Genomic DNA, 12,299 nt, shown 5'->3' on the forward strand with positions numbered 1-12,299 from the left:
GCCGACTCCGCAGCAGAAGCCGCCACAGCCCGGACAACAACCTGGTCAATTGCCTGGAACGTGGAATCCCTCTATGGGCATCAAGTTTGGAGGACCACCGACCGGAGGGTCGTCCGGCCAGGAAGGAACATGGAGCGCCGGTTCGGGAATTAGATTTGGATGAGACTGCATGTTGGAATGGTGCTTGATGACTGACATGACGAGGTCTTTACAACTGTACATACCTTATATATACACCACATATCCGTGTATTCTGATGTGCCGCCATTGCCGACATGCTTGACGCTTCGAACTGCCGCAAGATTTTGAATATATGAGGGGTTTGCTGGAATGGTTTACGGCGTGATGAATAGGTATGACACGGTTGTTTACATCGTCACGTAATTTGATTTGGGCATGTCGATTAATCGTTACTATGTATAGCATGAGACGAGCCTTCCTCAGGGGTTTTCGGGGGTTTCAGGAGTAGACGAGACGCTTCCATGCCAAGGAGGAGAGTGAGACTTCCGGGGAAGGACGTTGTACCAAGGCGTTTGATGCCAGAGGAGTGAGACAATGACGGCCTTTGTGTGATGATTTGCGGCTACCGAATACCAGGTGTGATTTTACGATTCCTTTGGTCCTGAGACATGGTGAGGAAACTGTTTCGAAAAGGGACAATAGGGCTGCTTTTGCATTCCGGTGATGTCTTGACACATTTTTGTCAGGTATGAAAGCGATTGCCCTGGGCAACATTCTTGAAGGAAAAGACGCCAGTCCTATGTATCATCTCTTGGGCAACACAGCTCTGGCAATCTGTTGGAGTTCTTTACAGCAAAGAAAGGATATAAGGACGGGGTTATCCCAATGGAAGAGGTTGTCAAACAGCTCACACAACATAACATCATTTGACCCAAGACACACAAGTCACCCACATCTCTTTACCGCAGAGGAAATCAACCACTTGTCAAAATGAGGTTCACCGCAACCACCCTCATCTCCCTCCTGGCGAGCACCGCCCTCGCCGCTCCCACCGAGCAATCCTCCGAGGGCACCGCCTCCGCCATGGCCTCACACGGACCGGCGTCCCTCGCAGACATGCAGCTGCATCTCACCGACATCTTCTCGGACCGCCAGGTCGCTGTCCTCAAGGTCCTCTCCTCGCACAAGCAAGACCTGGGCCTCAGCGAAAAGGAGGCCGAGATCCTCGACACCTTCATGAAGGCCCTCCGGGACAACGTCAGCATCAATGTCAAGCGACAGCTCCTCCCCTTTCTCCTTCCCGGTGATGGCACGAATACTACTATCCCTACCATCCCTCCTACCAACGCGACGGGTGCTGCGGACGGGAACACCACTCTGCTGGGCTCTGGCAGCGGCAGCGGCACCTCGGGTGGCGCGGCGGCCGATCCGTTGAGCGGCTTGAATGTGACTGCGACTGGGGGTGCTCTGCTCGGGGCGGCTCCGGGGGCTGCGCCGAATGCGACGGCGATCTTGTTGGATATCCTGAAGCTTATTCCTGGGTTGGCGAGTTTGCTGGGAGGAGCGCCGACGAATACGACGGGCGGTTTGGGAGGATTGACGGGTGGGCTTGGAAACTTGACAGGACTTGGTGGTTTGGGAGGATTGACGAACGGAACGACGACGAATACGACGGGTGGTCTGGGAGGATTGACTGGTGGGCTTGGAAACTTGACGGGACTTGGTGGTTTGGGGGGGTTGACCGGTGGCTTGGGAGGTCTGGGAGGACTCGGTGGCCTCGGTGGACTGGGAGGACTGGGAGGCCTGGGCGGTTTGGGAGGACTGTTTGGAGGGCTGCGTAGAGGCGGGCTTCTTGGAGGAATTCTGATTCCTGGGATCTTGTAGGTTTTAAGCCGAGTGATTTTGGAAGCAATGGATGAGAAATAGAGGGGATGTAGATCGATATCTCAATTCTTCATAGTTTTCTGATGTGCGTGAGCATGTGTACGGAGCAGCATATGTGACAAAGGCCATTGAGCTTGTATGGTGTCAAAGCTGTGTAGACTTTACTACAATATCTGGGCGATTCCATCTCTGGATGTTTGCGCCGAAGCTGGACGTGACCATAGATTTCAGAGCGGCGTCGAAGCTGGACGTGACCATAGATTTCAGAGCGGCGGCTTGTTGTCTTATCACAATCCCGATTCTTCCCATCGACACGTCGCGGCACGTAACAAGATTGACCTTTCTGCTTTGGCGTCTCGTCGTCTCGAAGTGACGAAGCTTTGAGATGGAACGCGTCAGCTATCTGGTACTGAATCTGTACGCTATACTCTTACTATTTCCTACCAAAGTTCATTGACGTTGCGTGATAATTGTTCATAGCCCCACTGCCAGTGTTGATATGTTGCCCCTGACCACTATAGTGAGATTGATGACCTGTTCCGCCGGAAGCAATATGCTGAGTAAAACTTGTTCCAGAGCTCCTGGTATCCCCATCTTTAAGAGAGGATGCCACCTTGGACATCACATCAATGGCATCCTTGAGCTCTGCTGCCAAGTTACTACTTGCCGGTACAAGTAACTGGTTGGCAAATAATGCATCCAAATCCTTCAAGATGCCGAGCATAAGAGCTTCCACAGAGTAGGATTTACCCAGCTTTGATAGAGTGAAGTGATAGCTGTCCGAGACTGATCTGTCACTTGTATGCTGCCCTGCATCTTCCGCAACTTGGCTGAATATCCCCTGTAGCATCTTCGCCCTTTTCTCGATACTGGTAATTAAGGAGCAGACGGCTGCTTGAGACGATTCATCCCAGGCTTGATGATCACGAGCGTAGTGGAGGGCAGTTTGCGTGAGAGATAGGTACTGTTGCACCTCTCTGGACTCAAGTGGCGGGTTGGCCAACTCTTCCATCTCATTCTCATATTGGGATAATATCGCCTGAATTGTGACAAGGGCTGAATCTAGGAGGCGGCGGGGCTCCATGTTGAACCTTTGTACGGAAATTGCCGAAGAAAATACACGTTGTAAAATGAGGGCCATATGCTCATAGATACTCCCCTGGGGATGCTGATACATGCCCTCGCATCAGAGGGAAGTTAGATGAGAACTATGATCGCCTTCGGTATATGACACTTCAAAAGCGGCGGCTACCAGACGAATGAAGGCTCCGTTGGAGGATAGGAGATGGACTTCCAATATGTGAGAAGTGAGGGGTTCGTCAGATCCTACAAAGGCGCATCCGACCTTGCCTTATGTCAGCGATGAGGAGAAGACGTGACAATATATACTATAACAGACATGTTCGAGTCAGCGGTCTGCACCACCCTCAACCCTGAGGCCTTCTTCATCTTTTGTAAAATAGATGTAGAGGTAATAGAATTCAGTTATCAAGTGTGAGATTTCGAAGCAATATCTGCCTTTGACAGCGTGATAATCCGAACATACTAATAGCATGTGAGTACATAGATAGATATGAACTATGTTGGTCAACCCAACCTCGACGGATCGGAAAGCTTTGACTCCAATTGTCGTGAATTCATCCTTAAAGGGTGCGGCTACAGTTTGGATGACATGCGCCTGCGCCAAACGTCTGCTGTAGTCTGCGAAGAAGGATAGATCGGATGAGCCACTAGAAACCCATCTCCTCACGGCTTTGTACTAAGATGGACTGTGAGCATACAAGGCGATCCAACCCCTCGTACGCTGTCAATCCCACGTTCAGATCGGATGCATCCATCGATCTAGAAATGCTGGTGATCCCTGCGATCCCTGCAATGCCTGTTTGTCAAGCCTCTATCTCCACTCAGCTTTCTCGCTTTACCCAAGATACGCGTAGTTCCAAGAGGGAAACTTTTTCCCGTGACCAGACAAACTTGACCAACATGCATGAGATTGGCGCAGTATCTTCAGCTCTGACCTCAATCTCTCGCCCTAGATGCTTCGCTCAAGTGGGCTCCAAAGCCGCACAGGCCTCGTGCAGGCCTTGTGATGCATATCGTTTAAGCTTAATTGGCTCAAGACAAGGTTCTGGATTCCTTTCTTGCCTGAACTAGGAATGAGGGCACCTTGGTAGCTGAACAACTTGGCGTGTAATAGCTCTGCTCGGGGACAGATTTAAAGACCGAGAGTTCTCCGTGTGTTGGTGGAAAGGCGTTCGTACATTTCGTTCAAAGAAGGAAAACCAGAAGACCCCAAGTATTGTCGACGTAAGGTTGTTAAAGATAACGGGTCTCTTTACCGCTCAGAACATCTCATACACCTTACGCATACGTACATGATGCAGACACGCAGCCGGGTAGCATCCGATACAACCTCAATGGACAACATCGCCGACTCGCCACCGAGCTACGGATCTCATCGTCAACATGCACTGCTTCTGCTTCCTCCGCCATACTACAGCCAACAATTCGACCAAGTAGCCGCGGCTGACGAGACGCGGATATCAGATCGCATCTTTCCATCTGCCAAAGGCAGATTGGGCACGTTGTCAAGATGCTGGAGGTGGATCGCAAGGGAAATGGCTTCGTCAATGTGCGTGTCGTCACATGGAAGAAGTAAGTTTTGCCTCCAAGTGTGAACAAGACGATGTGATGCTGATGGGAATAGATTCAGATATGTGCTTCGGTGCTTGCTGTCGCGGCTGATGCTTTTCTTTCTCCCTCTCTTCTTTTTGTCTTCATCTGCTTTGGTCTGGGATTTACTGGGCGCTTTTTCATATGTAACGGCGAATGAGTACCAGGTATTTGGTTGCACAAGTCTGGAGATGCTGCCTAATGAGCTCATGTGTATGAGGTATGCCACGTTATGCTCTGATGAAACAATGATAGCCGGTCGTCCTTTTGTAATGGTATATATATAGGTGCATCAAAGTCCGAGCAGGTCTTGCTTGGTAGCTTCATCAACTTCAGAGCCCCCAGGTCTCCTGAACCTCGCGCGCATAGTCAGTAATGTCGTCTGGCTCAAGTGCGCTCCATCTGGCCTCATTGTTCACGGCATCGAGATAATGCTCCAGCGCAAGAGCCGTCTGATTTGCCCACTTCTCTGAACTCACGCCTCCCACGCCGGTCCCCATGGGGACCATGAGCAGGCTGCGGATCTCGTCATGCTTCTGCTGCTGCTGCTGCTGTTGCGATCTAGCATTGCGAACTGCCCGGTTGTGTCTGTCGACTGCGCACAAGAGGCTCCAGGTGCACTCATAGATGACCTCACGATCCCAGGTGATGCTCTGCGGGACGCGCATGGTCGGGCACAGCGCCAGATACTTGGTGCCCCAGGTGTTCCGCGAGCGCGCGTGAAAGTCGTCGGGGATGCGAAGCAGCGTGCAGGTACCCGGAGGAGCGAAGCCGCGCCATTCGTCGTACAGCTTGGCCTGAGCGGCCCTCGTGAGCGCGAGGTAGTCGTCGCGGGGAGAGAATGAGCGCGAGATGGCGTCGTCAAAGCCGCCGTCCAGCCGGCCATACGAGTTTGCGGGGGAAACGATGAGGTCGAACTCGGCCTCTACGAAGGATAGGGCGCAGTTGTGGTATGTGATGGAGATGGACGAGAGGCTGTCCGACGAGGCGACTGCCGCCTGGAGGGCGGTGCTGTATATGTCGTCCATGCAGAGGGCGTGGATGTGCGGGATGGGAGAGGCATTTTGGAGAGGTGGCATTGGGAGGTTAGAGATTGCTTTGAGCTTGATGTGAGGGGGCGTAGATGTTGGTGTTGATATTGGTGATGGCGATGATGCTGGTGGTTTACCCGCAGCTAAAGGATTCTCGCCTTGTCATGGACCGTCGCTATCCTTGGGCAGCTGCAAGATTACATAACGCATCCTTCGTTGATTCAGAATAACAATACAGGGATATCGTCGACTAGATGCAGTAGAAGTGGGCGGTTGGTCTAGTACATGTGGGTGTAAGCGAACTGCAATGCGTGTGATGAATGGAGCTACTCCGCAGAGAGGAGGACATACGCCATGTTAGTGTCAAGAAGGGCGACTCCATCCGACGCTCCAACTTGCACGCGCACAGGAAGAAGACCATCGGCATTCGATGCCAAGAGGTAGCATCAAGGCCAGAAAACAGCCGGCAAGGCGGGGAAGATGAAGAGGGGGACACGGAGTTATACTCGGGTTCTGTGTGCGATTCATACATTAGAGTACCTACGTAGTACTCTCATCACCATCACTCCTACATCGCTTGTCCGGCTTATTGACCTCGTGCTCTTATACGATGAGCTCGCGTCTTTAAATCCGAACAATCATCCACGACCAAGGATGCTCCAGTCTCCTACAGACTCCTTCAACTGCTAATTAATTACCAACACATTCACCTTCGTCAACCAACAAAAAGACGGACAGCATCGCCCTCATCCTCCAGCTTCCTCTTTCAACAAAGCACATCGTCCCACCGCATACCTTCGTCATGCCGCATGACGCAGCGCGCCCTCACCCAACGTCTTGCCGTATGTTCCACCGTCATCCGAACCTTGTTGGCGATGCCCTCGCCCTCTTCCTTGTCCTCCTTCGTCTTTTCTCCCCGCTTTCCCCCGCACTGCTCTGTCACCTCGAACCCAAGGATGCGGCTCCCGAGGCAAAAGATCGCCGTCAACGCCTGTTCCTTTCTGGAAGCCCGTCCCCCACCTAACGGGATCTGGATGTAACCGTGACAGTAGTTTCTAGACGTACGTAGGGAGGAACAGGAACAGGGACATACATCGATGGCGAGGGAGACGGGATAAATAAAATGGCTGGCCCGGGACATCAACCCTGAGACAGTCAATTCGATCCGTCGACTCCCTCCTCGAGGCCCGCCGTTGCAACACCTCGCGGCGTCTCTGTTTCCGTCTACCAACGGGCATCGCGAAAAAGTCATCCACCAGCGCACTCCAAAGATGCCTCTGCACCTGTCTCCCCACCGCGTCATCGGCGCTGCCATCGGCGTCCTGGCCGCGTTCCCCGCCTCCGCGTCTGCCTTCCCGCCCCAGCGCCGCACGGCGTCCTCGTGCCCGGACTACACCAGCTATTCGGCTCAGCCGCACGGCCCGTACTCGTCTGGCCCTCTGAAGCTGCCTTACATGAGGCCGAGCGAGGAGTGTAGGACCTTCAAGAGCCCGGCAGTCGAGGTGAGCGTCATCCTCTGGATTGCCGAAGCATTGCGTTTGATTGCAACACCCAGACACGATAGAGGCACTGACAAGAGACGATCTCTTCTGTCGTGTTGTTCCGTACAGAAAGTTATTAGCGACTTGAAATCTCAGCTCAAGGATCCGGATCTCGCCCGGCTGTTCGAGAACACCTTCCCGTCGACATTGGACACGACCGTCAAATATTTCGACCCGTCACTGAACCTGGCATTCATCATCACGGGTGTAAGTTGATCCCCGATATTGCCCTGACAATTTTCCACGTGTCCTCCGGCCTGACCATCTTGCTAGGATATCACGTACGTAAATGCAGATATACTGCCAGCCGTGATTAATCTACGCTAGAACAGAGTTCTGAGCTGATCCGCAAAGTGCACAATGGCTTCGAGACACAGGCAACCAGTTTGCTCACTTGTACAAGCTTCTGCCCCACGACAAGAACCTGCAGGCTCTGGTCAAGGCGGTCATCAACACAGAGGCGCGGTACATTTCACAGTATCCATATTGCGGTGCGTTCAACTTGCGTCGGCGTGCTACGAAGGCGTGACAACTGATGAAAACTCTCACGTGTAGGCTCGTTCCAGCCGCCTCCCGAGAGTGGCCTGGCTCCATCCGTGAACGTAAGTCATTCCGAGCAGTTCCATCACATTGTGGACTTTTCTTTCTTATTAACATAGGATTTTAGGACTGGGCAACCGATGTCGTGGTGAATCCGTATGTATCTCGTCCAGCCGCCACCACTTACACGAGAGGCAGCACTCCCGCTAACACTTGCGCTCCTTATAACAGACCTGTGGACAACCAGACAGTGTTCGAATGCAAGGTATCGTGGCAGCCACCCCTTCCGCTTACAAGAACCAGCCTTCTCACAAACAAGCAGTACGAGCTCGACTCCCTCGCCGGCTTTCTCAAACTTACGCGCTCGTACTACGCCAACACAAAGGACTCGTCCTTTATCAACGACAACTGTAAACGAAAAACCCACCCCAACAGACACCCAGTCTCAGGCTACTTGGCTAACGCAGACTACAAGGGAATGCCGCAATGGCCCAGATAGTCAGGGTTCTCTACGAGCAGTCTCAGAGCAGCTGGACGGAAGACTACCAATGGGTCAGCTACTACAACTGGACGGGCACAGCCGGCGCGCTCTCCCCCATGGTGCCCAACAGCGGCAACGGTGAGCCGAAGCAGGCAAACGGCCTGGTTGCCTCGAGCCACAGGCCTTCAGACGACCTCTGCGTCTTCAGTAAGTTCTCCCTCAAGGAGGCGTATCAACAGAAGCCACAGATCGAAAGCCCTTTTGCTAACACCACAGACTTCATCACCTCCGACAACGCCATGATGTCCGTCGAGCTCGCCAACGTCGCAGACATGCTCGGGACTATCGGCACCCAGAAGACCCTCGCCAAGCAACTGCGCCAGTATTCCGACACCATCAAGCAGGCCGTCTGGGCGCACACCCGCGCCTCCAACGGCATCTTCGCGTACGAGACCAACGGCCTCGGGGCGCAGTACATCATGGACGACGCCAACGTCCCGAGTCTCGTCTCGCTGCCGTACCTCGGCTTCCTCGAGAGGAGCGACCCGACGTACCAGAAGACCAAGGCGGCCATGTTCTCGAGGGCGAATCCGTACTATGCTCGGGGAAAGTCGTTTGACGGTATTGGGTACGTCTGACATCTGCCTGGTTCTCTTTGCCTTCCTCCCCCTAACACAACACGCTACCCCTTTCTCATGAATCCCAGCCGTGTTGACGGAAAACCCGCAGAGGCCCCCACGTCAACGCCACGTATCCCTGGCCCATGAGCCAAATCTCCGCCATCTTCGGCACCGACAGCGACCAGGAGATCAAGCAGCGCCTGGCAGTCATCCTGGAGAACACCAGCGGCCTGGGGCTGATCCACGAGAGCGTCAGCATCTACAACACGAGCTCTTACACGCGGCCGTGGTTCGCGTGGGCGAACAGCTACTTTGCCGAGATGGTTCTTGACCTGGCGGAGAGGAAGCCCAGCCTCATCTTGAAGTCTGGGCGGCCGTACAAGATTGGGCAGTGAGATGGATGACATCATGTGTGAGAAGGAAGGGAATCAGTCCGTAGGAAGATGGAACTGTATCATCATGTTTTATTCCTACATCATGTGGTGCGTGCAGTCCCTGGTGGCTTGTCGTCCTACTACTGCGCTCTTGCTTCGAGCAATAGACGTCTGCGCTCCTGTAGTTCTCGTGACTCACCCGAGCCATCACAATGTTTAGCGGTTTGCAATAACCATGTATTCTTCTGATACCTTCTGCCATGTGTGGCTTTCTCTTACACCAGGTTGCTGTTGGGAACTGGCACCGTGGTGTGCGACATCCCCTTCTCTTACATTGCATCAGTACTCTTTCTTGCTTCCTCGACGGCAATTGATGTAAAATGATTTGAGGATGCCGCTTATTAACCTGCGGACTCGGACTTGCACACTTTCCTTTATTAAAAATCTGCCTCACACCAGGTCGATCGCATGTGCAGGACACCTCCCCTTATATCTCGTTTCTTCTGAGTTGATTACATTGAGTGTAAACTGCTTCCCTGTGAGACAACATACATAGACCTGTATGATGCAGCTAGTAGCTGCTCAATGATGAGAGGCAGTTAAGCTGGCCCAATTCAAATTCAGCCCCAGCATTGCAATGCAGGAGGTCGATGTGACGAGACGAACGGCTCGTAGATGCGTTAACTCGATCTCTTCGCCGTCTACTTTTTTTTCCTCTTCGAGACTAACGCGACCGGCCATTGGAGTCATTCGCCGCAACTCCCTCAGTGACGCCCCCACTACTTGATGATTGGCTATGTTATGAGAGCACTGGACGTCCAAGCCGAACATCGTTTTGAGTGTCTCTGTTTCTATACATCCCATACCCAACCTGCTATTGAGCAAGAAGTTCACAAAATGCAACCTGCTAAAGACATCCAGTACGATGTCCTCGTCACAGGCTCATCCGGCCACCTCGGCCATGCCCTCATGATCACCCTCCCAACCCTCGGCTTCACCCCTCTTGGACTCGACATCCTCTCCTCTCCGACAGCCACCTGCGTCGGCTCAATAACAGACCAGCCGCTCATCTCAAGTATCCTCCAAGAGCACCCCATCAAGCACATTCTCCACGCAGCGACCCTCCACAAGCCTCACGTCACATCCCATCCCAAAAGCGATTTCGTCCAGACAAACATCGCCGGAACTCTAGCCCTCCTCGAAGAAGCCGCCAAGCTCGGCCCCCAGATCGAGAGCTTCGTCTTCTTCAGCACCACCAGCGCATTCGGCTCCGCGCTCAGCCCCCGTCCCGGCTACCCCGCCGCGTGGATTGACGAGGCCGTCGTGCCCATTCCCAAGAACATCTACGGGGTGACAAAGGTCGCGGCGGAAGACATATGTCAGCTTTTCCACAAGCAGCATGGCCTGCCAATTCTTGTGCTTCGCGTGAGTCGCTTTTTCCCGGAGGAAGACGACGATGAGGACCGACGCAATGCGATGAGCGATGAGAATCTGAAAGTACTGGAAATGGCGTACCGGCGCTGCGACATAGCAGATATTGTGTCGGCAACGGTGTGCGCGATGAACAAGGCGAGACAAATTGGCTGGGCAAAGTACATCATCAGCGCGCCGCCGCCTTTCTCAAACGATCCAGAGACTCTTGCTGCTTTGGACAGAAACCCCGAGGAAGTGTATAAGAAGGTTGTTCCAGCAGCAGCCGCCGTGTTCCGCGAGAGGGGATGGAAGTATTTGAATCGGATTGATCGCGTCTATGATTCACACAAGGCGGTTCGCGAGCTGGGCTGGAAGCCCGAATACACGTTTGAGCGCATCATCGACAAGTTGGCTCGAGGCGAAGACTGGCGAAGCGAACTGGTCGAAAAGGTGGGACGGAAGGGATATCATGCAGTGAGCCACGGCGTATATACTTCGAAATAGCAATCAACTTGTCTCTGGCCGTAGATGTTGCCGTAGAGATACAAAGGACGAGTCGCACAGCGCTCCCGCTCCATCTTCCGGAATCTATACTCTATACCTAGAATTTACAAAACTATTGCAGAAACTCCTCCCGCCCCTGATCCTTCAGCACATCATGCACAGTCTTGAGGACTCTCTCATGGACCGCTACCGGCGCAGCCACGAAACCAAAGTTGGCACTCATCTTCCTCCCGGCCGACAAGTCAATGTCCTTGCCGTGCACGTCCGTGATCTTGCCGCCTGTCTCTTCAAACAGCAGCATAGCGCCCGCATGGTCCCATACTTTGGCATAGCGATCACGGCGCTTGTACACCCAGACAGTCGTGTTGCCGATGCCCAGAGCCATGGAAGCCCATCGCAAGACCCAGGGCACGAGATCGCTCCCGGGGAATGGGACGCCCAGGCGCTGAGCAACTACTTCGTGAACACCGTCGAGGGCCGAATCAACCAGACCGGTGCACGTCACGAAGCTGAGATCCTGGGTTGTGGTTTGTTTCTGTAGCTGTATCACAGACGACTCCCCATGTAAAGAGCGCGCATAGGCGCCGTGACCTTTGACGGCATACACGATGCAGCCCTTGCCTTCAGGGTCGATGTCGCTGTTACGCAGGGGACCCTTCTGATTCAGCGACAGGTTCGGTCCCGCAATAACTCCCAGGGTCTGCTTGCCGTCGACAATCAGGCCGATATTGATGGCATACAGCTCGCCTCTCAGATACGTCTTGGTGCCGTCGATTGGATCAAACACCCAGACCCTGCCCGATCCCGGACCACCCGGACGGCTCGTGCCCGCCTGGTCAATCAGATCGCATATGTGGTCCTTGGACTGGGGCAGCTTGCAGGCGCCTCTCTGGGTGTCGTCGTCCTGGGCAATGGTGTTGAGGAGGTCCCAGACGCGGCTCAGCAGCGCCTCGTTGGCTCGCAAATCGGCGGCATCTTCTTCTCCTACAAACGTGTCCTCGGGGAATGCATCTTTAAAAGTGGAAATCAGGAGGGCCTGGACGGCGAAATCAGCGATCGTGACCGGACTGAGATCCTCCTTTGTGACGGTGCCCTTGTCGTGGGAAGAGACGATGAGCTGGCTGAGTTTGGCGGCTTGTCGGAGGGCTCCAAAGGCTGTGTCCAGCTCTTTCTGGAAGCCAGTCTCTGGATGGCTCATGATGTGACGTTCACATGAATCACCAAGATAGTCTTTCAATTGGATGAGAGGGATAAAAGCGAGTGACGTCCATTGCGGA

The 12,299-nt window shown here is 53.6% G+C and overlaps 6 protein-coding genes across 6 annotated transcripts; 3 read left to right on the forward strand and 3 right to left on the reverse strand.

The window, feature by feature from the left end:
• Positions 1 to 946: 946 nt before the first annotated feature.
• On the forward strand, positions 947 to 1,846 carry BBK36DRAFT_1179904 (hypothetical protein; the record flags this gene model as incomplete). The annotated part of the gene is made up of 2 exons (XM_024896193.1): positions 947 to 1,564; positions 1,604 to 1,846. Exons 1-2 carry the CDS (start codon positions 952 to 954, stop codon positions 1,843 to 1,845), a joined length of 855 nt encoding a protein of 284 aa, XP_024746965.1. The 5' UTR covers positions 947 to 951.
• A 432-nt stretch (positions 1,847 to 2,278) lies between these two features.
• BBK36DRAFT_143670 (hypothetical protein) lies at positions 2,279 to 2,929 on the reverse strand (the record flags this gene model as incomplete). The annotated part of the gene is made up of 1 exon (XM_024897503.1): positions 2,279 to 2,929. The coding sequence occupies one exon, from the start codon at positions 2,927 to 2,929 to the stop codon at positions 2,279 to 2,281; it is 651 nt and encodes a 216-aa protein (XP_024746966.1).
• Positions 2,930 to 4,850: 1,921 nt separating this feature from the next.
• On the reverse strand, positions 4,851 to 5,597 carry BBK36DRAFT_143672 (macro domain-like protein; the record flags this gene model as incomplete). The annotated part of the gene is made up of 2 exons (XM_024897504.1): positions 4,851 to 5,060; positions 5,094 to 5,597. 2 exons carry the CDS (start codon positions 5,595 to 5,597, stop codon positions 4,851 to 4,853), a joined length of 714 nt encoding a protein of 237 aa, XP_024746967.1.
• A 1,223-nt stretch (positions 5,598 to 6,820) lies between these two features.
• Positions 6,821 to 9,126, forward strand: BBK36DRAFT_1161603 (glycoside hydrolase family 125 protein; the record flags this gene model as incomplete). The annotated part of the gene is made up of 11 exons (XM_024894384.1): positions 6,821 to 7,051; positions 7,160 to 7,297; positions 7,364 to 7,371; positions 7,445 to 7,581; positions 7,646 to 7,692; positions 7,758 to 7,786; positions 7,862 to 7,895; positions 7,953 to 8,040; positions 8,106 to 8,318; positions 8,388 to 8,739; positions 8,841 to 9,126. The coding sequence occupies 11 exons, from the start codon at positions 6,821 to 6,823 to the stop codon at positions 9,124 to 9,126; spliced, it is 1,563 nt and encodes a 520-aa protein (XP_024746968.1).
• An 876-nt stretch (positions 9,127 to 10,002) lies between these two features.
• Positions 10,003 to 11,022, forward strand: BBK36DRAFT_1126125 (NAD(P)-binding protein; the record flags this gene model as incomplete). The annotated part of the gene is made up of 1 exon (XM_024891349.1): positions 10,003 to 11,022. One exon carries the CDS (start codon positions 10,003 to 10,005, stop codon positions 11,020 to 11,022), a length of 1,020 nt encoding a protein of 339 aa, XP_024746969.1.
• A 112-nt stretch (positions 11,023 to 11,134) lies between these two features.
• Positions 11,135 to 12,220, reverse strand: BBK36DRAFT_1125040 (carbohydrate phosphatase; the record flags this gene model as incomplete). Its single annotated transcript, XM_024891232.1, has 1 exon — positions 11,135 to 12,220. One exon carries the CDS (start codon positions 12,218 to 12,220, stop codon positions 11,135 to 11,137), a length of 1,086 nt encoding a protein of 361 aa, XP_024746970.1.
• Positions 12,221 to 12,299: the final 79 nt, after the last annotated feature.

This window comes from Trichoderma citrinoviride (genome assembly GCF_003025115.1).
Source record: "Trichoderma citrinoviride strain TUCIM 6016 unplaced genomic scaffold BBK36scaffold_12, whole genome shotgun sequence".
NCBI lineage: Eukaryota > Fungi > Ascomycota > Sordariomycetes > Hypocreales > Hypocreaceae > Trichoderma > Trichoderma citrinoviride.